The following is a 26,602-nucleotide window of genomic DNA, read 5'->3' as shown; positions in this document are numbered from 1 at the left end:
CACACACACACACACACACACACACACACACAGTGACAGTGAGGTCACTGCTAATGAGTCATGAAGCCTCAGTCGCCAAAAGATGACAACAAATGGTCTCAAATTGTATTCTTAATGCTAAAAAAAGAACACCGTTACTGAAAATACAATCCAAACAGTAAACGTAGTGACCTCCGGCCTATTGGCACCGTTATGAAAACACGAATCAAACACGGCAAAGTTGAAGCTGCTGGATTAAAAAGATGACATGAGACACAGCTCCGGTTTCTGTTCGCACCAGAAAATAATGTCAAAGCAGAGATAACATTCTTAGTTCTGCTCTGATTCATTGGCACATCTCGACTGCTGCTTTTAGATCTGTGAGAATAGCAACCTGAGCCTGGGCGATGCGGGTTGCCAGTTATTTTCATTATCCTGAACCTGCACTCATGCAAACATTGCATGCGTCACCCTAAAAGGACATCTGAAGTCAACCTGCAGCCTGCCCAGATGTTTGTTTGTGCTCATAATGCTGCATTTGCTTTCATTACCGTAGCTTTTCATAGAGGCTGTTAGTCGGAGATTTAGATGTTAGTAACAGGAGGACGGACAGCACTGTTGTACTTTTTGTATTTTCTATAGTCTATATCAACGTTTTTTTCGGCCGGATGTCCGTCACCTTCCTCTTTCTTTGTGTTGGTGTTCTAAACTCCGGTCGATTTATGAGGACTATGGTTAACTGCTCCTCAGTCTCGCATTGCCAGACCTTCCTCCACAGTGCTGCAAAGTAAGGTCTGGCTAGTCCACACAGCATTCCGGCATAGAAGAAAAACGTGCTCTGGTTTATTGCCATTTCTTTAAACCAATCACAATCGTCTGAGGGCGGTGCTAAGCGCCGGACGGAACAACGGTGCCGCTGCAAAATAGCCTCGGGAAGGAACTTGTTTTGGTGGAATGTGTACGTTCAAAAGTTGTGCAAGAGAAAACTGAGATTGGACAGATAGTCTAGCTAGCTGTCTGGATTTACTCTGCAGAGATCTGAGGAGCAGTTAACCATAGTCCTCAGAAATCCACCGGAGTTTAAAATTACAACACAAAGAAGGCGCAAGATAACGGATATCTGGCCAAAATGAGGAACAATACTGGAAGTGAAACGTGGTCGCTATAGACTAACTGCTCCTCAGATCTCTGCAGGGTAAACAGACAGTCTACTGCACAACCAGTACAACGTTACGTCTATACTTTAAGTATTTATTTCCAATAATGCTGCTATAATTCTGAAACAGAGCATTTTACATTGTTCCATCACTGATGGATGGCTAGATTATTAAAAGATGGATATAGAGACAGAGAGAGAGAGAGAGAGAGAGAGAGACACAGACACACACACACACACACACACACACACACACACACACACAGAAAACGCATACCTGGCATTCTGAAACCTCTGTGACAGAAGTAACGCTGTCACTCTAAACCACAGCAACACACACGCACACACACAGACACACATTCATGCACACACACACAGACGGACAGACAGACAGACAGACAGACACAGGTTAGGGTTGACAGATGACATTGAGTGCTAAATAATTGCATTGGATTTCTTTGTTCACACCTCAAAATGAAAAAGAGGCAACAAACTGTCACCAGTTACTTTTACCAATAAATCAATAGGTCAATAGGAATGTTTTGATTAATTGCCTATCAATCACTATCAGCATACAACTTTGTGCTGATTTCTACTAGTTGACATGTTTTCAGTGCACTTGCAGATTTTTTTCCTTGTACTGTAATAGAAAAATGCGGCCCTCAGGACTCTATGCACATACGGAACTCTTCTTTGTCATGCGCACAAGAAACCGTTCTAAGGCTAGCAAAATTATGCTAACAAAGTACTGCTAATGTTGCAGCTGATGTTTACAACTTTTACTGAATTATTATTATTATTATTATTATATCTATAATGCTGCTTTTACAACCATCAATCAACATCATCCGCCCCCCTGCCTGCCCAACAGGCTGCCACAGATTTGAACAATGCAGCTGAGCCAGATTCTACCTGAAGCCCGCTATGTTTAGCTCCTGGGCAAAGTAAACTGACTTTCCCTTTTTCTGTTCCCCAGTGAAGACGGCAACTGGCCTCCCCTCTCTCAGCGCACATTCATTTTTCTTTTCTAATCTCTTCACACCCTCAGGCTTTTTCAATCACTTCTCTTTCTCTCTGTGATTAACTTGTCAGTGAAGGCCCCGAGGACGTTCAACATGTGCACATACACGACACAAACAAATGAAAGCTCCCGATCCCGCTCGGCTCTCGCGCTCAGTCCAAATCTTCACAGAGCAAAGAAAGAAAAAGCAACACAGAGAGGATGTATGGTGTGTGTTCCTCTCTCTTGCTGGCGGTAATGAGACTGTTAACACAGCTTTCCCCTGCAGCAGCGCTGCACAGCGCTTCATCTGTTCCTATCTGCATGTGAACAGATTATCAGAGCTGGTGTACTAATGTACGGAAATTGGCTTTCCCATGCGAGGTGACATGGGAAAACTATACTGTATTTAAGAAGAGTCATTTGTATTTCTTTACACTCACAGTTTTGTCATCTTGTGTGCAAACGGTTAACTCAGGTTCAGAATGAATAGTCAGCTTTGTCATGCAACATGCATACACGCAAAACACACACAAACATTAACTCTCAAACACATAAACACATTTACAGAAACACAGGCCCCACATTAACTCCACATGAGTGTTGTGATAACAAAAGGTGCTTCGGAAACAGATGCTGTAACCAGAGCAGGTGTCAGGCTCCGTGTGTGTGTGTGTGTGTGTGTGTGTGTGTGTGTGTGTGTGTGTGTGGGCCTGGCACAGGTACTGTGAGTTCATAACGGCTATCCACGGATCATTTACTGCAGAAATGTTCTGATCACTTTCAAGATTTTACAGATTTCACTGACGCCGATTGAAGCCTGAACATCTGACCGCACCTTAACTCGGTCTTAAAGGAACAGTCTGCCTGTTTGAAGATCAACTTCAAGTGTTTCAAGTTTTAAAAAAAATAATTCATTCATTTTTGTTTTAAGACATAAAACACCTGAAACATGGGGGGAGGAAACACTGTAGTCCACTTTAAAACAATAGTAAGCTGCCCTTATGAACAACTACACACGTTTTGCTCGCTGTAATCATTCCTCCTCTTTCCTAATGCACTTTCAATGGAAGTAACGGGAGACAAAATCTACGGTCCGCCTTCTGCGCAAAAATATATTCATACGTTTATCTTTTGCTATTATTGTAGAAGGCTCACACACACACACACACACACACACACACACACACACACACACACAAACACACACACACACACACCTTTCCTTGCTTACGGTGGGTCTTCCTGTAGTTGTGGCGCCTAGTCGAGCACAAACACAGAGCAACAATACAGTGCTGGCTAATCTGTGATCCTGAGGAACATAGAGTTCTGGAAACACAGCCACACACACACACACACACACACAGCCGAACAAACAGCTATCCCAGACAGGGGCCCCGACTTCAGCTCAATCAGGGGAAGAACGATGCAGGAGATTGCTGATGATTCTGATAGTCCATGAAAGAGAGGCGCGCACACACACACACACACACACACACACACACATACACACACACTTTCTGGCACAAACAAACAAACCCGCCCACGCCACGCTGATGGTCGGGATAGACTAGCTGATTGAAAGAGGCACAGAGAGGAGAGAGAGAGAAGGAGAGGGAGAGAGAGAGGGATATTTTGATTTTTAAAGGAACTTTATTCAATTAATGTTCCAACCCGTTATTTACAAAATAATCTCTTTTCAAAACAACAGGCCAATAAATACAAGGGTTAGGGTTAGGGTTAGAAAAGAGGGGGTTAGAGAGAGAGAAAGAGAGAGAGAAAAGAGATAGAGAGAGAGAGAGAAAGCGGGAAAGAGAGACAGAGAGACAAGGAGAGAGACAAAAAAGAGAGAGAGAAAGAGGGAGAGAAAGGAGAGAGAGAGAGAGAGAGAGAGAAAGAGAGAGAGTGACAGAAAGAAGAGACAGACAGAGAGAGAAGAAGAGAGAGAGCGAGGAAGAGAGTAATGAGGAGTTAGAGAGAAAGAGAGAGAGACAGAGAGAAAAGAAGAGAGAGAGAAAGAAGAGACAGACAGAGAGAGGAGACAGAGAGAGGGAGAGGAAGATGGAGACAACGGTACAGAGAGACCGAGAGACAAGCAGAGAGAGAGAGAGAGAGAGAGAAAAAAAGAGACAAGGAGAGAGAGAGAGAGAGAGAGAGAGAAAAAGAGACAAGGAGAGAGAGAGAGAGCACAGGTGGTGTGAGGGAGCTCGGCTGACCACACAGTGACCCTCCGTCAGAATACCAAACAAGCTGCAGGGCTGAGACTTAAACTGGCACTGTGGGATATTAAAATATAGCATAGAATAGAGTTGTATGTATGCCATGCAGATATTATAGGTTTTATTTGACATAACTGTCTCGTGAACAGTTTCCCAGTTACTTATTGTCAATGTGTTTTATCGGAAAAATGTTCTACTACAACTAAGAGATGTTTCAGATGAAGTTTGAGTTCTTTCTCTTTGGTATCATGTTTTTATATTCTAATGTATATTATGAGTCTTATTTATCTCACCGACATCTCAAAATTGAAGAACAAAAAGATAACGGACTACCTGTACGGATACATAAGGGCAAGTGAGAAAAAAATGTTTTATAACTTTGGTGAACTGACCCTTTTAACAGGCAAGGAGACGGGACCGAATAAAGAAATGAAAGAGATATAAAATGTATAGCTTTTACGTAAGATGAATCAAATCCAGCACTAATAAAATGTGCATCAGTGTACATAGGTCTCCGCATTATGACCACAAAACAAAATCATAACAATTTCATTATTTACCTCAATACAGTAGATGCCAAAAAAAATTAAGCTTCAACAACCACAAGTGTGCATCTGAAATGACAAACATTCCTAAATCTAGGGGGTCGGCTGTACAGTATATGGAAAAACAATATCATAACTGTCACAGTATTATGTATAATGTGATAATATTTATTTAAGTATCCAACATTTTCATTACAATGAGTTTAACATGATAACTGTGTTTATCCCCAGTCTGTTTATATATATATATATAACGTGTTTATTGTGTAAATATGTTTGTTTTATTACAACTATTATTATTATTATTATTATTATTATTATTATTATAACTAATTCTATTTTTTGTATTCCTTATACTTTAGGTCTACTTAATGTCTACTTAATGTGTATTTGTGTTCTGATGTGCGTAAAAAAAAAAAATCTTTTGAGCTGCTGTAGCACAGGAATGTCCCCAGAGTGGGATTAATAGTCTATATTATCTTATCTTATCTTAATCAACTGCTCATTTAGTGTTTTACAAAAACAAAAAAAGTGTCAACAATCTGAGCTGTCAGAGATGAATTCATCTTTGAGTTCGGAGATCTCAAACGTGGGATTTGATTGACAACGCGAGAGCGGACTGAAGGGTTCGTTTCAAATGGACAGGTAGAACGAAGGCTTAGGGACGGATATAGAAAGCAGCCGTAGGAAGCGTTTGAGCAAAATGAGGTGGGTTGAATGTTCTTGAATGTAGTATCTGGGGGCAACTTTTGTTTTCGGTTGATTTGTCCATTCAAAATGCTAGTTCTCCAGGAAAAACAAAGTTACAACCAGGGATGCACCGAATCCAGGATTATTGCCCTAATATTGGGCTTTTTGACGGGGTTCGGTTTCTGCTGAACCTTAGAATTCTTTTCCACCGAACCGAACCCTACGCTTGCACTACGCGCGCTACGCTGGTCGATGTAATGACGCCGTTGTTGATTACGGGAAGGTGTTTACGTAGGTGGAGCGTTCAATGCTGTAGGCTGTGAGAAAGTGGAAATGGAACTCGGGAGCAGAAAAAGTGTAGTTTGGCAGTACTTTCAGTCAAAAGAAGGCCATTCAAGTCCAGCTACATGTTCAATTTGTAATGCTGATTTGTCTGGTGGTGGCAAGGACCCTAAACTATACACAACATCACTGCTGTTACATTTGCGAATGAAACATCCAACAGTCACAGCTAAAAACTTTTACCGACGACCATTACCATTTTCTTTTTTTTTACAGTTAAAATAAAATAAAATGAAAAAGACACTGCTGCGAACATTGTTTACTTCATTAATGTATTTACTGTCTTATGGACTGAGGATGGGAGTAGGATTCGGTATTTGGTTTCGGAATTCGGCAGAATCTTAACCAATGGATTCGGTATTTGGCCGAACCCCAAAAATCTGGATTCGGTGCATCCCTAAATACAACCTCGGAGCACTGAACTGTGGTAACAATATCAGGGAGTTTAAAGACAAACTTCTCTGTGGAAATGACATTAGGGATCGACAAATACTGGTTTTTCAAGGACGATAATGATACCGTTTACTAGTAGTTAATGAAACCGATAACCGATATATGGAACCGATATGCATTTACAATGAAAATGAAAATCTTTAAGTCAAAATTAAAGCTATAGCGCGTAGTGTCGCCCCCATGAGGAATTCTAAGTAATGACAACAAAACTGTCGGCACGTCCACATGATACAAGTCTTCCGTTATCGTGCTCGCGATACACAGTTGCTAGTAGCCAAGGAGGACACGGAGGATTAAAAAAACATGATGACTCTTCAGAAGAGGTCACTATCTTCACTCGAGTTTCTGCGCGGGAAAGTTACTGGACGCCACGATCTTCTGAACATCACCATACTGAGAAATACAGAGAGAGTTGTGTCTAAATCAGCTTTGTAGCTACTCATTTGGTAATGACTTGAATGTAACGTGACGTTCATTAATATCAAAAAGTTACGCAACAAAGCTTTAAGATTTTGGAACGTTACAAACTTCAACTCAAAACTTTCAACATAATACACAGTAACAGAAAGACAGATAGTGTTGTGGGCGGGACATTAAGTCAGACTCAGTGGTGAGTGAAACCGAAGCAGAGGGACAGACACAGAGCTGTAGCCGAGCCAAAGAAGCACACTTTCTAATTCATTAACTTTATCGGTTATTAGGCAAATAAAACGCAGATACAGATAATCTGCAAACTGCCAAAAAACGGCCCGATGATCCCTAAACAACAAGCTTTGGTTTTTATTTGCAGGAGCGTTGTAGTGCACTTCCTGTATGAAGGAACATTCCGTTTGTGCGTTCCTTCTAGTGATAAAAGCAAGTTCTCTTTTAAAAACCGAGTCTGTACTGCACTTGTGTTTTAGGACCGAGCGAGAGAGATGTGATAACTGAGGTGAAAGAGAAAGCTGCATTTCATTAGTTTTCTGTGTCCTGAAATGCAAACTGAAAAGCAATGACTAAGAGTAATCTGTAGAAAAGGATTACAGAGACTTAAAGAGAAAGGAATGCGAGCCTCGTGCCATTTTTCACTTTGTCACCGTACCAGTTTACAATTTGCAACACAGTTAAAAAGAAAAGTCAAAGTCAGTGAGTGAGTGATACTCAAGTTTTTTGTATGTTAGCTAACATCTATGCAAGCGTAAAGTACAACAAGTTGAGGTTGAATGTTTACCCAGATGGACTATCTCCTGTATCTTGGGACATTAGTGTGTTCATAATGTTATTCCAGAAAGCTTCAGCCGATGGTAGAAAACAAGCTCGGATGCAGGCAGCGGTGTCTAGCTTTCAGCTCCTCTCAGCTCAAGTGTGTTTTCAATGATTGTTGGAGTCACAAATTCAATTTTGCAGAGCGAGATTGTCCAAAATGGTTGAAAATGAGGCGGAAGGAGAAAGCTTTTTAACACACAGGGGGGACAGACAGCGAGGAAGACTCTCTTTAGACTTCCTTTCAACACAGACACACTTTACATAGTCTCGCATTGCCAGACCTTCCTACACCGCGCTGTGGAGGAGGGTCTGGCTAGTCCACACAGCATTCTGGGATGGGAGAAAAACGTGCTCTGGTTTATTGGCATTTCTGCCAGATTGAGCAACAGTGCCGCTGCAAAAAAGCCTCGAGGCAAACTCAGCTTCCCTAAGGGCCACACTTGAAAATGAGAATCACACCAAGGGCCAGAGATGTATTGCTTTATAGCCCTCCATAATCTCGCTCCTCTATACCTCTCTGAACTCCTTCAGCCCTATACATCCCGAACACTCCGATCCTCCTCTTCCTCACTGCTTTTCACTCCTTCTGCCCGCCTGTCCACAATGGGGTTTAGAGCCTTCAGCCATTTTGCTCCTAATCTTTGGAACTCCCTCCAGCTATCCATCCGTACCATAGAGTCTCTACCCAAACCTCCCTCAAAACTTACCTTTTCCGAAAAAGGCCTACCCCACATGACTCCATTCTCCATCAAAATAATGGCTAGATTGCTTTATTTTAATTTTCTATCTCAATCTTTTAAATGTTTGTTTTAATTTAATTATATTTGCCTTTCTTAACTGTATTTTTTGCTTGTTTTAACTGTCAGGTGTCTTTGAGTGCTATGAAAGGCGCCCATAAAAAAAAATTATTATTATTATGTCATCGAAAAAGTCAAACATCTCACAGTTTGGTCTACAAAAATGTCTAAGAAAATGCCAAAAATGACAGAAAAGGGGTCAAAAACATTGAAAAAAAAAGCACCCAAAACTTTGTAAAAAGTGACAAAAACTAGTCGGTCCAAAATTTATTGTGAATCTGAAATGATATGGGGGCCAGATCAAACTTTGCAAAGGGCCAGATGTGGCCCGCGGGCCTTGAGTTTGACCTGTGTGGTCTACAGCATCTAGCCCTTTGGCATCATATTTAGACACGCTTGTTCGGGACTCCTGCCATCCCTTCTTGACGCTCTGGGTCGGGAGGTACGTTTAACTGACATGCGGCACAAGAACGGGACAGTTAGGTTTAGGAAAACATGGTGGGTGGGGTTACAAAATGTGCGTTTCAGTGACACGCGGAACAAAAAGAACAGGACACGAACCCTATGTCTCCGGGGTGAAAGTCCTGTGTTGTTTGACCCATCCACCAACTGACAACAACTGACAACTGACAACAACGTCCTTGTGCAGATTTTCCATCTTTCATACTACTCGTTACCGTTGTTGCTCTTAATACTACGTATCTGACAGCGCCGCGGTCGAGCTGCTGCTCTGCCCAGTGCGTTCCATACAGACGCTAAAGGGTGATATTTACATTGGTATCTGACACTGAGAGCCACTGACCAAGCGCCAGTATTTGACGAGTTGGGGGTGAGAACGGGTTAGTTTCCAAAAGCCCAAGATGACGTCCTCAAATGTCTTGTTTTGTCCACAACTCAAAGATGTTCAGTTTACTGTCACAGAGGAGCTGGAAAATGGGAGAACTTGACCTGACTTCAGGGGAGCTGGACTTCAACCTGAAGGAGTCTGGGAGGACCTGGAGCTGAGCCAGGCGACACACAGTGGTTCAGGAAGCCATTTTGGTAGCAGAGGAAGAAGAAGAAGGGAGCTGGCGGACAGGAAATAGGAAACGGCAAGGAGACAGAGTTCTGAAGGAGGGGAGAGAGGGGAACATACTGTATAAGCCTGGTCAAATGACCTCAAACATGGAGGCAAAAGGGGACTACAACAAAGTGAGCGAGGAGAGGCAGAGAGCCCAGCTGGGAAGCAAGGATAAATATGAGAGAATGTGATATGAGCAAAGACACAGAAGAAAAAAACAACACAAAGACAGAAAGCAGGAGGAAGAGTGGGCGGGCAGGCAAGAATGAGTGAGATAAAAATAACAATGGAAAGACGCAAAGAAAGGTTTCCCAGACCTCCTCTGCTGTTTTTCCTCACGGTGAGGGGGCCCAAGGGCCAAAGGGACTTTACAGCCAACCCGTTCTCACTCCCAACACATAAAATACTGACACTTGGTGAGGGGCTCTCAGCGTCAGATACAGATGCAAAAATCCCCCTTTAGCGTCAGTATCATTGACTGTTAATATTAATGGACAGAGCATGTGTGACGTCACCCATTGGTTTGTGGAGATCTGCTATGAGTCGTCGAGTTTGCCGTTACCGGCGCAGCCATCCTGGTTGCAGATGTGACGATTTTAGACGAGAGGGAAGAGCCATAGTCTATTGGGCGCTATCTGACTGTGACGTCAGCTAAGAGTTGGAAATGCTGCTACGTTACACACTTTCACTGGCAATCTGGATGCAACTGTTGCTGAAAGCTAGCCTATAGGGCTGGGCGATATGGAGAAAATCAAATATCACAATATTTTTGACCAAATACCTCGATATTGATACCGCAACGATATTGTAGTGTTCACTAATGTTGCTTTCACAAAATATTTACACAATGACATTTCTGATAAATAATCATCAGTAATGTGGATATAATGACTAAGTGGGTAAAGGCAAATAATAGAGCAGTTACAACAGTCTGGTTAGTTCAGAAGATGACATCACTTTACTGTAATGCAGCCTTTAAAATCAGGAAAAGACAACACTTATGCCACGATTACGATATATATCCAAAATCTAAGACGATATCTAGTCTCATATCACGATATCGACATAATATCGATATATTGCCCAGCTCTACTAGCCTACATAATTCGAGGTAAGATTTAGCTTTGCTAGTTTTTAAATATATCTTTGTCCCATAGTTATAGTACATATAAGACAGGCTGTGAACTGTCAATCACATCGTAGCCACGTCCTAAAACACCCCCTGCTTTATTGTTGATTTTAAAATCAACGAGACCATTATTCAAAAAATGAACATCATTCTGTGTTGCAGAAGACTTAAAACTAGAGATTGAGACCAGAAAGTCAATATGAAGCGAAATGCGTCACTTCCTCATAGACTTCTACAGAAACCGACCTCCTTTTGCAACCGCACGTGTCGCCCCCTGCTGGAATTCAGATAGAATGCAGGTTTAAGGCACTTCCGCATTTGCAGTACTTCGCCGAACCGGATGCTTTGTCCATTAATATTAACAGTCTATGGTCTGTATGGAATGCACCGGGCACAGTAGCAGCTCGACCACAGCACTGTAAGATGACGTAGTATTAAGAGCGACAACGGTAGCAAATAGTATTACGGACTGAAAACCTGCGTAAGGACTCAGGTTGGGGTGGTGGATGGGTCAAACAACACAGGACTTTTACCCAAGAGACCCTGGGTTTGTGTCCCGTTTGTCACTGAAACTTACATTTTGTAACCCCGCCCACGATCGTTTCCTAAAACCTTGTTTGCTGTCGCAATATTTGATTGCTGTCTCTGTCGAGAGCTCGCCGCCTAACAAAAACAAGATACTTGTGGATCGTTATGAGCTGCTTGCACAATCGACCCATACAGCCGTTTTCTGGGTGAGGACCGGCTGGATGAAATTGGATTAAAAAAAAAATATCAAAACTGCAAAGGATTTTCAACAGTTTTTAAAACTTTCTTTGGCAAGTAATCAGGAGCTTATTTGCTTTTGTCAAATTTTTCTTCAATTCCTTGAGCTGTAAATGTTGCAGGAAGACCTTGCCTACGGCATGAAAATAAGGAAGTAATTAAACACTTATTACTGTCAGCGGTAATCAGCATCTTCTGGCAGCAGGAAACAACACATTTTGGAAACAGAACAACATAAAAAATGCAGTATCTGCTCCTTTTAATAAAGAAATCTGTGATTATTCCAGGGCTGGGTATAGAAATCATTACTTACACAACATTCAATACCCAATTACAATACCTAAGGAGTCAATCTCATCTGCATCAGTGAGCCAATAAGCATGCAGCATTCTTCTACCAAGATCTTATAAAGTCTGTGATTGGCTGTCTAACGCTACACGTCGTAGAGACACGTAGGAAAAACTCTACGTTACACAGAGACGGGGCTCACGTAGTAGGAGCTGAAAAATAAATAAGAAGATCTGTGCCACAATGTGTAACGTTGCAATTCATTTTTGTTTTATAAAGTTGGTATCGGAAAAAGTATCGTTTAGGTTCCGGTATCGAATTCCCGGTATTGGTAGCTCGATGGTGTTTTAAGCCTCCAACGTCGCCTTCCAGGCAGCTAACCCTAACCTTAAAGATACAATATGTAACATTTCTGCATTAAAATGTCAAAAACGACCATACCTATGTTATATATTTTTATGAGTTGTGTTCTTACACTATCCCAAATGTTTCCACCAAATGTCAAACTCAGAGAAATCTGTTATTTTATTTCAGACACGGAGCATTTCCTTTAGTCGCCCATCAGTGGCGTCATATAAGCTCTCACCCTCTAGTGACTCCTAACTTCCGTCAAAACCGCCGAAAATCTCCTCCCTGCCGAATTTCTCCCCCCTTTGCGTTTAGCTGTCTTTACGGTTAGCTAAATTAACCCGACAAAAGGTGGGTTAAACACCAAAACGAAAAGTTAAGATTACAGAAAAGTGAAGGGGAGATCATTCCGGGTAGCTGGGAGATGTTCTGCTGCTGCACAACGGCTATCGAACGTCCTCGCCGTTGCGGAGATTCCCCCGGCAATCCCCACCCACACCCGTCTCTCAGCTGGCTAATAAAGTTACATATTGTACGTTTAACCCTAAACATAACCATTGCCGCGCTGCCTGGAAGGCGACGTTGGGGACGTAAAACACCAAACACCATATTGGTATCGGTATCATAAATCTTTGAGCAATACCCAGCCCTAGATTTTTCAGTAAAAAGCAGCAAAAAACTAAAACAATAATCCTCATCCGATAAGCAGGCATTGTCATGCAATACAGTACGGAAAGTTGCTGAAAGTGGCGATCACTGAAAACCCCTTTATTAGCCTTTACATTCGGTATGATTGCTCGGTCCTGGGGCTGCACAATTAATCGCAATTGTTTCGAAATTGCAACATGGACTAGTGCAATATCCAAATCGCAGGGGGGGCGCAATATTTGTTAAAGGCAAAATTTGTGTCAAACCATTCTGAATTAAGTATCGTGGTGCTGCAGAGATGTCCCGGCCTACAAATTGTATCCTACAGACTAGAGAAAAAAATCTTTGTTTTGGTACAGATCCTCGCAAAAATCACACTATAATCATTTTAATGTCTTTCAAAATAATCGCAATTAGATATTTTCCTCATATCATGCAGCCCTACTCTGTCCTCCACTCTACTCACTGGTAGTGCTCTCAGCAGTGATGTGGTAAACCGCTGCTGGTCTGAATCTACACATCTGAAAGTATAAAGTCCACCACGAGTAACAGCTGGCTCAGCTTAAAACCTAAAGTCAGTCATTAACTCTTCGAACGGCCCCGGCTGTTCATCTTTCCACAGAGAACTAAATCACAATGAAAATCACAAAACCAAACTACCCACACAGCTGGGAAGCCTCTGTCTCTCTAGCACATCTGAAAATAAATAACAGTCTCTCACTCCGTTTTAGCTCCCAGTTTGTATTTGTCTCCCTGTGCTTCGTGCCATCTTCCTCTTACGTGTTTACACGCTAAATAAGAGCTTTAGAAAACCCCAAACACAAACAGCGGAGTCTCGAAGCACAAAGACAGATTCTTAGCTGCCGAGAGACTCATTCAAAAACTGACAAACAGACTGAAGTGGCTTCTTACGTTGCTGCCGGTTTGTTTTCATTCTTCCCACTCTTTTTTTCCGGACACGTCAAAAAAATTAAATAATCAAGCGTTTGTCATTCATGCATCTCGATATGCTTTCTGTTTTGTGTAATATTTTCTGTAGGACCCTATCTGTTTTCTTTTACATGCCTTTTAAATGCCTAAATAACGCTGCTCCCCCAACCATTCGCAAAACAATAACAAGACAGCAAAGTGGTACCAGATCCACCACCCGAGCAGCGTTAAAAGGCAATTGTAGTATCCCTGTCCGTAAAGAACAATGTTTGCCCAAACTGCCTTTTTAGTAAAGGGGGCAAAATTAAGGAACTCTATGCCAGACCACTTGAAATGTATCCCAACATTAGCCACCTTCAAAAAAAAAAAAAAAAAAAAAAAAAAAAATTGTCGCTAATTCAGAAACAATATAGCTCTCATATTTAGTTTTTACACTGTGCTCTCTCTGTATACTTTCTTTCCTTTTTCATTTCATTCCATTTTGTTTCATCTCTCTTATTTTCAATAATGTTACTGTATTTTTATTTTTAACCAAAACCCCTCGTGAATTAGTTTCATGATACATACAACAGATGACTGTTTAATTTTATCTACAGTATGTTTTTGTGTCAGTTCCTATCTAAATAAACTTTAATAACATTTTTTTTTTAAATTAATCAAAAACATAGATAAAAATCTGACTTCTTTTTTTTTTTTTTAGCTCAGTCTGTGTTAATTAAAGTTTGTGTGTTTGTTTTTTGGTTTTGTTTTTTAAGGAAAGTAATACATTCTGTCCTTATATTTATCTGTCACAAAGTTCAAGTCGAGTCAGGGCAGGGAATCTTTACAGGGCAGGAATTTCTTGTAAGTTATCAAACCAAAAGTGCAACGTCAGTGTTCAAGGTTCAGCTTCCCGATGTGTCATGTAGACGTAAAAACTGTTTCCCCAAAATGATGCGGGACAATGGTTTTGGGAAATTCCGTGTCCACCACAGCCCCTAAAACACACCGATTACTCAGCAGAGAGAAGTCAGCATGAAGTACGGTACATGGCTGAATACATTCATTCCTTCAGGCTATTGAAGATGTCACCTGAGGCTCTGGGGGGAGGGGGGTGAACTATTTTCTGTGAATCAAATAGTATTTAATTGAATATTTATGAGAATAATTGTTCTTTGCAGTCCGAAAAAAATAACAGTTCACTGCTTAAGACTTGAATTGAACCACAAAAGACTTAGTGGCAAAACACTTTCAGAATTTATTTTATAAAAAAAGATGATAATATCCCATAAAAGCATGAATCTGCAAAGTAATCAAATTTAGTAGTGCAATATGTTTTGTTGCAATACAGAGGAAAAATGCACAAACTTAAAACAGTAATGAAGCAAAGTACTTGAGTTAATTCACTTAACTCAATACATCTCTGAAAACTAAAACAGTTTTTTTTGCTGTCTTCAAGAGGCAATAAATCCACTCATTCCACTTGCAAACATTTGGGCTTTACCCTCTCCGTCTCTCGCTGCATTCCTCCGTCTTTCAGAGGGCAGGTTGAGCGGCTGCGCTAAGTGGCGTGATGTTTGGGTAGAGTCGGGAGGCCGGGGAGTTGGCACGGGGGTTAGCACACAAAAGAGGCATGGCGGCGCCGTGCCAACCGGGCCCGGGCTCGCTGCAGAGTGCTGCGGCGGTGTGAAGCGCTGAGTTGACAGGCCTGAACCGTCCAACACCATGTCAGAGCTGCTTCTCTCTCTCTGTACTCGTCTCTTTTTACTAGACTTGACTCGTGTTCATTGCTATATCACCCAGCTGACTTTGTTTCACAGCTTTCTGTCCTCTCCATCTTGTTTTTGGCAACTAGTTCTCCTCCCTCTCCCTCCCCTGTCATTTTAGGAGTTTGCACAACGGAGGAGGACACAAAGACGCAGTAGCAGTAGCAGATTTATTTAAATCGTATGTCCTGAATCAGGGTTTTTCCTGCCTTAGAATGGACTTTTTTTAAGGGGGGGGGGGGGGGGCATGATCAGTTTGCATACTGTAAAAGGTATTGAGTCTGTGTTACCTTATCAGAATCAGCTTTATTGGCCAGGTTTGCACATACAAACAAGGAATTTGACTCGGGTTAATCTTTGCTCTCAAAGTACAACACTCACTTAACATAAAGAATAAACACAGAGAGGCCAGTAAGAACTATATTTAAAAAAAAAAATACTGTTAAGTATGCAGTATAACAACACAATAGAATTTAGAATATTTTTGCCAAAAAAAATCCTCTATGCAGGAAAAACTCTGCTGAATGTATGTGATGTCTTGGTTTTGTCTTTCACTGAACAGCTCTCCAAATGTCGTATGTTGAACAACCATGAACAATGACAATGAAAGCTATCTATTTAATAAGGCGGCGCAAACATAAGAATAAGGAGCAGCAATGATCTGTGTTTAGGAGACATTTTAAACCTAAAGATCATTTAAGTGCCTCAAACTCATCCTTCAACGTTTGCAGCAGGAACACAGCATGCATAGAAGGAAGCCGCTCCAGGATCCGAGCACATTCTATATATTTTTGCACATTCTCACTCAATCCATTAATGTTCAAATATTTTGGTTTGTTTGTTTATGTATACAGCAACCACCAAGGCAAATTCCTTGCAAATGTTACTTACTTTGCAATGAACCCTTTTTTAGATTTCTGATTTGTGTTTTTTCTTTTGACTTTTGGCAGCAATCCAACAAAGATGTTGCAACATTTGTGAAAAAGTTTTTTTAGGACTCATTGTGAGGACTGCTCTTTAAAAAGGCCCACAACTTTGTTAAACTGAAACCCAGAAACATAATGCAAATATATAAACTACATGAGTCAACACATTTTAAGCTACGTTTGTCTAAATGGCTGTTTTAATATCTTTAACAGTTTTTTTGGGAAATCACAGTTTACATGTCATGTTTGAGACTTCAGTGTACAGAGACTGGAACATTTAGTTGGCATTAAAGGAATCGCACTAAGCTGGTTTAAGTCCTATTTCTCTGATCGATCCCAATTTGTTAATATTAACGATAAACCCTCCAAGTACGCTAAAGTTAGCCATGGCGTTCCTCAAGGCTCGGTGCTTGGACCAATTCTATTCTCCTTATATATGCTTCCTTTAGGCAATATTATTAGGAAACACTCAATTAACTTTCACTGTTACGCAGACGACACCCAATTATATCTGTCAATTAAGCCAGACGAAAGCGGTCAGTTAGCTAAACTTCAAGCGTGCATTAAAGATATAAAATCCTGGATGACCCACAATTTTCTGATGTTAAACTCAAACAAAACTGAAGTTATAGTGTTGGGACCCAAGCACCTCCAGACTTCATTATCTAAAGATATAGCTACCTTAGATGGTATTGCCCTGGCCTCCAGCACTACTGTCAGAAATCTAGTATAGTGTAGAGTTATTTTTGATCAGGATATATCCTTTAACGGCCATCTCAAACAAACCTCAAGAACAGCCTTTTTCCATCTTCGAAACATTGCCAAAATTAGGAACATCCTCTCGCAAAACGATGCTGAAAAACTAGTCCATGCATTCGTTACTTCCAGGCTGGACTACTGTAATTCCTTACTAGGAAAAGCTATAGAAATCAGGATGCTCAAATAAGTCCCTTAGGACTCTGCAGCTGATCCAGAATTCTGCAGCACGTGTTCTGACAAGAACTAAGAAAAGAGATCATATTTCTCCTGTATTAGCTTCTCTGCATTGGCTTCCTGTAAAATCCAGGATTGATTTTAAAATCCTTCTCCTGACCTACAAAGCTCTAAATGGTCAAGCACCATCATATCTAGAAGAGCTCTTAGTACCTTCCTATCCCATTAGAGCACTGCGCTCCCAGAACTCAGAGTTACTTGTGGTTCCTAGAGTCTCTAAAAGTAGAATGGGAGCCAGAGCTTTCAGCTACCAGGCTCCTCTCCTGTGGAACCAGCTCCCAATCTGGGTTCGAGGGGCAGACACCATCACCACATTTAAGAATAAACTGAAAACCCTCCTCTTTGATAAAGCTTATAGTTAGGGAGTGAGGAGTTGCAGCGTACGCCTAGACCGGCGGGGCAGGGTGTATAGCTGCAGACACAGCACCCCTGCTGTGTGTGTGTGTGTGTGTGTGTGTGTGTGTGTGTGTGTGTGTGTGTGTGTGTGCATTGTTTGGAGCAATAACTCCACCTCCTCGTCTGTCCATTCAAAATTGTCAGCTTTTGTTGTTCGCTTCGCACTACTAGGGAGAGGAGACGGAGAGAGGAGGAGGAGAGGGAGAGAAGTAGAAGAAAGGTCTTATGCAGGTGCGCGGACTTGGTGGATCGCATTTCACACACTTTTGCGCCACCATATGCACGCAGATTCCCCCCCCCATATCGCTTGTCTAAACGCGGAATAAAAAATTAGAACGCACAGCCTAAACCAAAAACACGTCATGCTAACAGAGCAGAGGAAGACTGTGAGATGCAGTTGAAATCTTCAGAAAATGGGAGTCAGTGGACTTTGAGTTAAGATACCTTGTTAAGCAGGAAATGCAAACTATTTCTAAACACCTCTTACGGTAAAAGATGATAAAACTGATGGCACCAGGCCGGCGATGGTGGCAGTAAATGGTTTCATCTTTCATGTGCAGACTCATATTAAGGAGGGAAGGTTCACAATTTAATACACACACAGGGGATTTTTAACAAAGCTTCAATGCAAGACAAAACTGACAGGGGAAGATTTTTCATTTTTCCTCCCGTATGCAGTCATGCACATATTACTTTAAGTAATTCTAATGCTTTCTTATGTATCTTAGTGCGAAATGCTAATTATATCTCCATTGAAAATACAATCTTATATGTGAATTTATCTCCTAACGTAGCTTTTTAAAAGACACGTATCCTTAAGTAGCGCTACAGTAAGTAGGATAAATGGCTTGATGAGAATAGCTACAGTATTTTAATTCATATTTTTCAGATCCCACATTCTTAGTCCACCCAAGAGGTCTTGAAAAGAGAGAGAAAATACACCCGTATGGATCAATCTCTCCACAGTCGTGTAATGTATATCTGCCTGGCAGCTGCCCTGGACTCTGACCTTTGAACATTGTTTCCAGCCGACTCGCATGTTGAAAGAAGTGACTGGGGTTCCTCACAGGCCCTAAATTTATTTCTGGTATCAGTCAGGGGTTGTAAAAACAAAGCTATTTAATGTAGTGAGCGGTGGAAGGGTAAGGTGAGAAACACTTGTGATGTGTTAGGCTAGGTACCGTGTCACATTTGGTAAAAGCTGACTGAAGCTGTGACAGACCACAACAACCTGGACAGTTAACTGGGGTTATAGTGCGTTCCATTTGTACTCGGAAGTTGAATTTTAGTCAGAAACATGCCCCCCCCCCAGTCTCGCATTGCCAGACCTTCCTCCACAGCGCTGAAAAAGAAGGTCTGGCTAGTCCCCACAGCATTCCAGGATGGGAGAAAAACGTGCTCTGGTTTATTGCAAAACAGTCTTGGGAAGGAACTTGTTTTGGTGGATCATGTGTGCGTTCAAAGGTTGTTTTAGTCGTGCAACAGAAAACTCAGATTGGACAGATAGTCTAGCTAGCTGTCTGGATTTACCCTGCAGAGATCTGAGGAGCAGTTAACCATAGTCCTCAGAAATCCACCGGAGTTTAGAACGCCAACACAAAGAAAGAGGAAGTTGACGGACATCCGGCGAAACCTCCGGTGGCACCTGAACAATCCTGGAAAAGAAACGTCGTCGATATAGACTACACGGCCCCCCGAACTCAGATTTCAGAGCTCGTAACTAGGACAACCTCTGGGTACCCTGAGCCCAAAATCCAACATGGCTGCTCCGTGCATCAACGGTAGTCAAAGCTGTAGTAACATACAGTTATAAGCACTTATTTGTGTCTCACTAAATCAGTCGTACACACAGTCCTGTCCGACTTCTATCTGTAGATGTGTTACGCTGTTTTGTATGCACAGAAAAACATTCTGCACTCTCTTATTTCCAGCAGGGGGCGACTCTGGCTCCCAAAAGAAGTCTGTTTCTATAGAAGTCTAGAAGAAAATGACCCTACTTCTCACTTGATTTATTACCTCAGTAAACATAATTACTAATTTAACTAATTCATTTCTCTTTTACTTTTAAAAAGGCAACGTTTTCAAACTACGAGATCTTCCTCACCAAAGTGTGACTCCCAGAAAAATAATGCAAACTTTAAATGCGTCAACACATTTGAACCTATTGTACAAAGAAAATAACCAAAACATTATGCTTTAAAAGAAAAACTATGAAATCCTTGGTTAAAAGACCATGAAACATAGGCAACTAGTTATTTTTATCCCAGAAACAGCTTCCAAAAATGTGTTTTCGTAACCGGACACATCTTTGCGCTTGTTTTTAGCACAACTAATGGAAATTAAAGCATAAAGTAGACTTTCTCAATAGATGTTACAGTTTACAAATTTTCTAAATTATACACAAAAAGTTCACCCAAATGTTGGTATTTAGATTTAATATCTTTAACAGTTTTGGGGAAAATCACAGTTTACACATAACGTGTGTTCAGACATTGTCACAGTTTAACATTGGTGTGTAGGGTTAGTGTTAAAGTGATGACTCTGCACACGTTTTGCTACTTTATCGCGAAGCCAGATGAAATCAAGTTGAAAGAAAGTGTTGGTCCAGCAGGTGATAGTGATTTGAGCGGATTACCGCCTCCACAAAAAGTCTGTTTTTCTCAAGCCTAACAGCCTAACAGTGTGCAGACCTACTTTGTGTCCTGCAGTTAAGTATTTTTCTGTCTTGCACCTGAGTATTTTTTGCCTGGATGTGCCCCCCCCCCTCTTCTAAAAGTGGCAACAGTGTAATTAACTTCTTACATCAAAGATAAGGCAGTCGACAGAGGAAACTCGGTTATTGTGCATCAGGATTTCTCATAGATAAGGAGTCCTTGAAGTGCCAAAAGATGTTTTTTGTGTGTGTGTGTGTGTGTGTGTGTGTGTGTGTGTGTGTGTGTGTGTGTGTGTGTGTGTGTGTGTGTGTGTGTGTCCGTGCGCTTTTGGGACGTCTAGTGCTACATTGTGTATTATTTCTCACATACACATACAGCATCATCTTCTTGTTTGAGGCAGATCTTGGTTGACAGGAATTCTGGTCTATAAAAAACTATTTAAAAAAAAAAAAAAAAGTTGTCCCTTTAACATTTGCGTAACAGCAAGCAACCAATCGCATAAAGACATTCCTTTGAGTTCATCCTCTCATAAACATGAGTTATTAATGAAATTAATCTGAAGCGCTGCATCTCAAACAAACACGCTGTGTGTTTGCCGAGCAGCCGTCGTGAATTACACAACTTATCAGAGCAATTATGACTTCCAGGCAGCAGCGACGACAATGTGCTACTGTGTAATACAAACACACTGACAGAGGAAAAATGAGGAGACAGAAACTAGTCTCTTACACACACAAACACACACACACACACACTTCATGTGCAGCCTGACAGAGACACACTTGTAGGTCTCCTTCTTATCTAAAATGGACGATAGCTCTCCGGTGGAAGCATCAAGGCGTCGCCTGGGCTGTGTTTTAAATCGCATACTAACGTACTCAATCTGTATGTAGTTGCATACTGCTTTCTAAATTAACGATTAAGAATGCCATGTGCTGTTTAGCCTGTGTGTCCTTTATACCTGAATACTGAGAGACATAAAGATGTTATATATATATATATATATATATATATATATATATATATATATATATAGATATAGATATAGAGATAGAGATAGATAGATAGATATATATATATACACACACACACACAAACGTATGACCTTAGTACAAAGTGAAATATCAAACAAAAATACAATTAAATGAAAATAAGAAAGACCTAAGTATCAAGACAAGTAGACAGCATTTCATACAAAGAAGTTAAGAATGAGCAGTAGAAAGTGAGAGATGCATTCTAAAATGACACTGATCCAAATGCAAAGACGTATGACTATACTATGTCAAACAGTCAGAGTTAAAATGAATGAGGTCGCTATTCAAAATTTTGAATCGACCCATTGGTATTAGTGCATCCAACTGTAGATTACTCTGCAAACTACAGTATTCCAGAGAATTGGGGCAAAAAAATCTAAAGGCTGTCATTCCAAGATGACTTTCTACTGGAGGGACAGAAAGTGTAAGCCAATCCTGAGAACCACTGTTTTGAGTACGGTGTCTTTGGCTCAGGAGTGAAGACAGGTCATTTTTGTAACAATCCCTTATTGATAAATGATAAAAAATAAAATGTGGTATGTGTTGCTTGTTTGTTACCATTGTTGTCCTTATATTGTGTTTGACTATTGATGATTGATTCACTGCTTAACATGGTCTGTCATGTGACTTTACCTGTTCACACCAATCATGTGACTTTTTACCTACTGACCATGTGATCAATGGCCAATGAGCTACGGGGCAAAATCAGGGTAAAAGCTGCCAGAACTTTCTCTGTTATTTTACGGATTTATTTCTTAGAGTGTACTGTGCAGTTGGAACGCACTACAAACTCAATTCTATGTCATACTTTGTATGAATGAATTTTGAACACAGCCCTGCACTCCTCTCACTTTCTGCCTCTTAATGTTATGTTCTCTCTTTCATCCCCGATGACAGAGAGTCCAGTGTCTCTGTCCTCCATCTTAATACCTGCTCTGTTCATGTTGCGCCTGATCTGATAGCGATTGTGAGAGATGAGAGCCGGAGAGGAGAGAGTCACAAGGGTTGGACCTTAGACAGACACCAAGGCGTCAGGCCAACGCAACTCTGCCGATTCAAATCAATGTTCGTCTCCTACTTAGTGTGTAAGTAGATTCTTTATCATCCATGAGAGTCTCGAAATTTAAATGTCCCATTTGTTTTTGTGTCCATGTCACGATTACACATCTGTGATCTCATTGCAAAGAAAGAGCCAATTAAATTAAAGATGTTCCACATGTGAGTAGGGCTGCACAATGAATCGCAATTTTATCGAAATCGCAATATGGACTAGTGCAATATCCAAACTCGCAGGGGAGCGCAATATTTGTTAAAGGCAAAATATATGTCAAACCATTCTAAAATAAAGTATTGTGGTGCTGCAGAGACGTCCCGGCCTACAAATCGTATCCTGCAGACTACAAGAAAAAATCTTTGTTTGGTACAGATCCTCGCAAAAAAAAAAAAAAAAAAATCACACTTCAATCATTTTTTTTAAATATTTTTCAATGAAAATGAGAATAATGACACAAAAATGATCATTCCCTCCAATATCGTGAATCATATGGCAATCGCAATTAGATATTTTCCTAATATCGTGCAGCCCTACATGTGAAGTGTTAATTCTTTTTCCCTTTGACAGGTGTGATCACTTATGGGGCTGCAACTAACGATTATTTTCATTGTCGATTCATCTGTGGATTATTTTCTCCATTAATGGATTAGTTGTTCGGTCTATAAAATGTCCGAAAAAATGTCAAACAGTGTTTCCCAAAGCCGGAGATGACGTCCTCAAATGTCTTGTTATTATCCACAACTCAAAGATATTCAGTTTACTGTCACAGAGGAGAGAAGAAACTAGAAGATATTCACATTTAACAAGCTGGAGTCAGAGAATTTTTGGCTTTTTTCATAAAAAAAATTACTTAAAGCGAATAATCTTTCATCAAAATAGTTGGCAATTTATTTAAAAGTTGACAACTAATGGGTTCATCTTCGCAGCTCTAAAAGCTGTTGTGGCGACACAAACTGGGACACGCTGGAAACCAGGACAGCATTATTTCACAAGATTAGGCCCATGACCTCATAAACAATTAACAACCAAAAGGCAGGAAGACACACTGACGACACAACAAAGAAGTTGTTGAAAAGTAGGCAGACCTCAAATATGTCAAGAAAAAGACTCGAGAAGCTCAATGTAGGGCTGGGCAATAGTTCAATATGATGATTTATCGTCTTTCAATGGAATCATATCGTGATGAACTCATATATCGAGCTATTGTGACATGCAATGACGTCTAAATTGATAATAACAATCACATACTAACTCAATTTTCTCAGAAAATCTGTTGTGAAACACTTTGAGGGAATATCATTTGAAGAATTGCAGATTTGTTTTAACGTCACATTTGTGTGCAAGCATGTAAACACAGTCAGTATACAGCTGGGAAGAAATTATCTATTTTTTCTCTATAATTTCACTTAGGGCTGAGCGATATGGAGAAAATCAAATATCACTATAATTTTGACCAAATACCTTGATACCGCAACGATATTGTAGTGTTGAGCATTGGTGCTTTCACAAAATATTTACACAATGAGACTTTTGATAAATAATCATCAGTAATGTGGATATAATGACTAAGTGTATAAAGGCAAATAATAGAGCAGTTACAACAGTCTGGTAAGTTCAGAAGATGACATCACTTTACTGTAATGCAGCCTCTAAAACCAGGAAAAGACAACACTTATGCCATATTACGATATCCAAAATCTAGACGATATCTAGTCTCATATCAGAATATCAATATAATATTGATATATTGCCCAGCTCTAAATTTCACTTGAAACTGTTTACTAAATTATTGATGATTATTTATCTAAAAATCCGTTAAAATATTTTGTGAAAGCAGCAATCGTCAACCCTACAATATCATCGCAATATCGACATCGATGTATTTGGTCAAGAATATCGTGATATTGTTTTTTTTCTCCATATCGCCCAGCCCTAGCTCAGTGATTAATAAACATATTGTTTTCCCCCGGGTGTGTAGCACAGAGTAGTGTTATGTAAATCAATGTGTGGCGGGCTGTTTCAGGAGCAAACATTATGTGGGGCTTCGGCTGACTAAGCATTAGGGCTGGGCAATATATCGATATATGGATTTTGTGAAACGAGACAAGATATCGTCTTAGATTTTGATTTTCTGAACACACCAGACTGTTCTAGCTGTTCTTTTTATTTGCCTTTACCCACTTAGTCATTAAGTCGACATTACTGAGGATTATTTATCAAAACTCTCATTGTGTAAACCCTACAATATCGATATTGATGTAATTGGTCAAACATATCGCGGTATTTGATTTTCTCCATATCTCCCAGCTCTACTAAGCAGAGTAAAAAATGTCTTAGCTGCTACCAATTAAATCACCAAATATGTGGCAGCAATTTTTCAGATCTAGCAGAACTCTGAGTGGTGATTAAGCAGCTGTAATCTCCTCTACAGGAAAGCCCACTATACTGTACAGCTACTAGATTTCGAGAAACTTCCTGACTAGGCAGTGCAGTCTGATATCTATACTGTCAGGACTGATTGGTGATTGCCTCTGAAAGAAGGGTAGAGGTTAAGAACTGACTTTGCAGGAAATTGGAGCTTCATGTTGACAAACCACAGCGTTCGTTCTCTTTTTTTTTATTTAAAAAAAGATCACTAAAATGTACTTCCTCTTGCCCCTGAGCCACTGCCGAGCTACATAAACACCCACAAAACTGTTCACCTATGATCAGCAACTCATGTAAAGAACTACCTCACTTTATAAGGGACTTTATTTGCATATTTGCTTGTTTATCCTTAAGGTGAGCGCCATTTCACAGAATGATTCACACAAGCTGCATCAAACAGTAATTCAAAATAGAGAAAAAAGCAAAATATGTATCAGAATCAGCTTTATTGGCCATGGTTTGCGCAAACAAACAAGGAATTTGACTCTGGTTAATCTTTGCTCTCAAAGTACAACACTCACTTAACATATAAAGAATAAAAACAGAAAGGACAGTGTTATACTGTTAAGTATACAGCATAACAATACAACAGAATTTAGAAATTTACAAAATATTATAGGCTACAATAACAATTGAAGAGAGGGAAGGAATAGTGCAATATCAATATGGTCTGAGATTTAAGATTTGAATATAAATACAGTGCAAGGCAGTTCAGTGCAATGGTGAAATATTAATAACAATTATATAATCGTAAGATTGAAAATATACATGAGGTAGATGAGCAGAACAGTGTTGATTGACTTTGTTCAGTGTTACGGTGGGGGGGGGGGGGGGGGCTATTTCTGAGCGTTCAGGTAAAATGTGTATTTGCTGTGACCTATAAAAACAAAAACAGCTGAGATATTGCACTTCTGGATATTGCACATCCTCAGATTTTAGTTTAACATTTGGAGTATGTTTGGCTGGACTTTGCATGTGTTCACTCATAAGAAACAAGTCTTAAAAGTCCTTCAAGGTTGCATGACATTTAAAAAAATAAATAAATAAAATGTTAAACTCAATTACAGTCTGTAGCAAACTCAATCTTCTGTCAAGTACAGACTAAATCAAGTGCACCCACTTACTCCATAAGAGTCTAATCACTACCAACGTGCCATTTCTGCATTAAAAACACATTAAGCTTTTTTGGGTATTAAACGCCACATGAAGCCACTGTCTGGCTGTGACTGTGATTTATAACAACCACTTTCGGAGCAGAAACGCATGCAGGCCAAGTCACATGCAACAGGTCTCTGCACAGACAGAGGCCAACTGTCAGGCAATTTGTACACTGAACAAACACTATTATCTGCAAGCCGCGGATTAATGAACTCATAACCGACGGGAAATTAAAAAGAAGAAAAAAAAACACAGGGGAAAAAAAAAAAAAAAATTAAATGTCTTACCTCTTTTTCTCTTTATCGGCAGTCATGATTTCTTGTTTTTTTGTGTTGTAATTCCCCGAGAGTCTATGTTAAGTCCAACTTTAAGGGTCAAAATGGGCTAAGTAACGTGTGCAGGTTTCACATGGACGTGCGCAGGTCGGAAGCAGCCCTTTGACAGATCATGTCATAAAAGCTGTGGGTTAGTCCATACAAGCTGGCTGGCTGGGCTGGCTGGCTTGGTTGGCTGAAGGGATCGTGGCCGTACAGTCTCAGAACACTGCTGAGGATTGTACCGCCTCTCACCCGCAGAGAAACCCTGACACAGGCTGCGGATAAACGCTGAACTGCCGCTGCT

At 40.5% G+C, this 26,602-nt stretch overlaps 1 protein-coding gene and 1 long non-coding RNA gene across 2 annotated transcripts in view; one reads left to right on the top strand and one right to left on the bottom strand.

The window, feature by feature from the left end:
- epas1b (endothelial PAS domain protein 1b) overlaps window positions 1-26,602 on the bottom strand; it is an 85,076-nt gene extending 58,474 nt beyond the window's left edge. Inside the window, exon 1 of the mRNA XM_031316086.1 lies at window positions 26,269-26,602. Within this exon, the coding sequence (XP_031171946.1) occupies window positions 26,269-26,294 (26 nt within the window). The 5' untranslated portion in view covers window positions 26,295-26,602. The remainder of the gene's footprint in view (window positions 1-26,268) is intronic.
- On the top strand, window positions 521-23,798 carry LOC116061744. Its single transcript, XR_004107801.1, has 4 exons — window positions 521-531; window positions 14,458-14,463; window positions 18,486-18,488; window positions 23,523-23,798. It is a non-coding gene; the product is annotated as an uncharacterized LOC116061744 (long non-coding RNA).

This window comes from Sander lucioperca, chromosome 15, assembly GCF_008315115.2.
Source record: "Sander lucioperca isolate FBNREF2018 chromosome 15, SLUC_FBN_1.2, whole genome shotgun sequence".
Lineage (NCBI taxonomy): Eukaryota > Metazoa > Chordata > Actinopteri > Perciformes > Percidae > Sander > Sander lucioperca.
The sequence above is the reverse complement of the archived record's forward strand: the minus strand, read 5'-3'. Positions and strand labels throughout refer to the sequence as shown.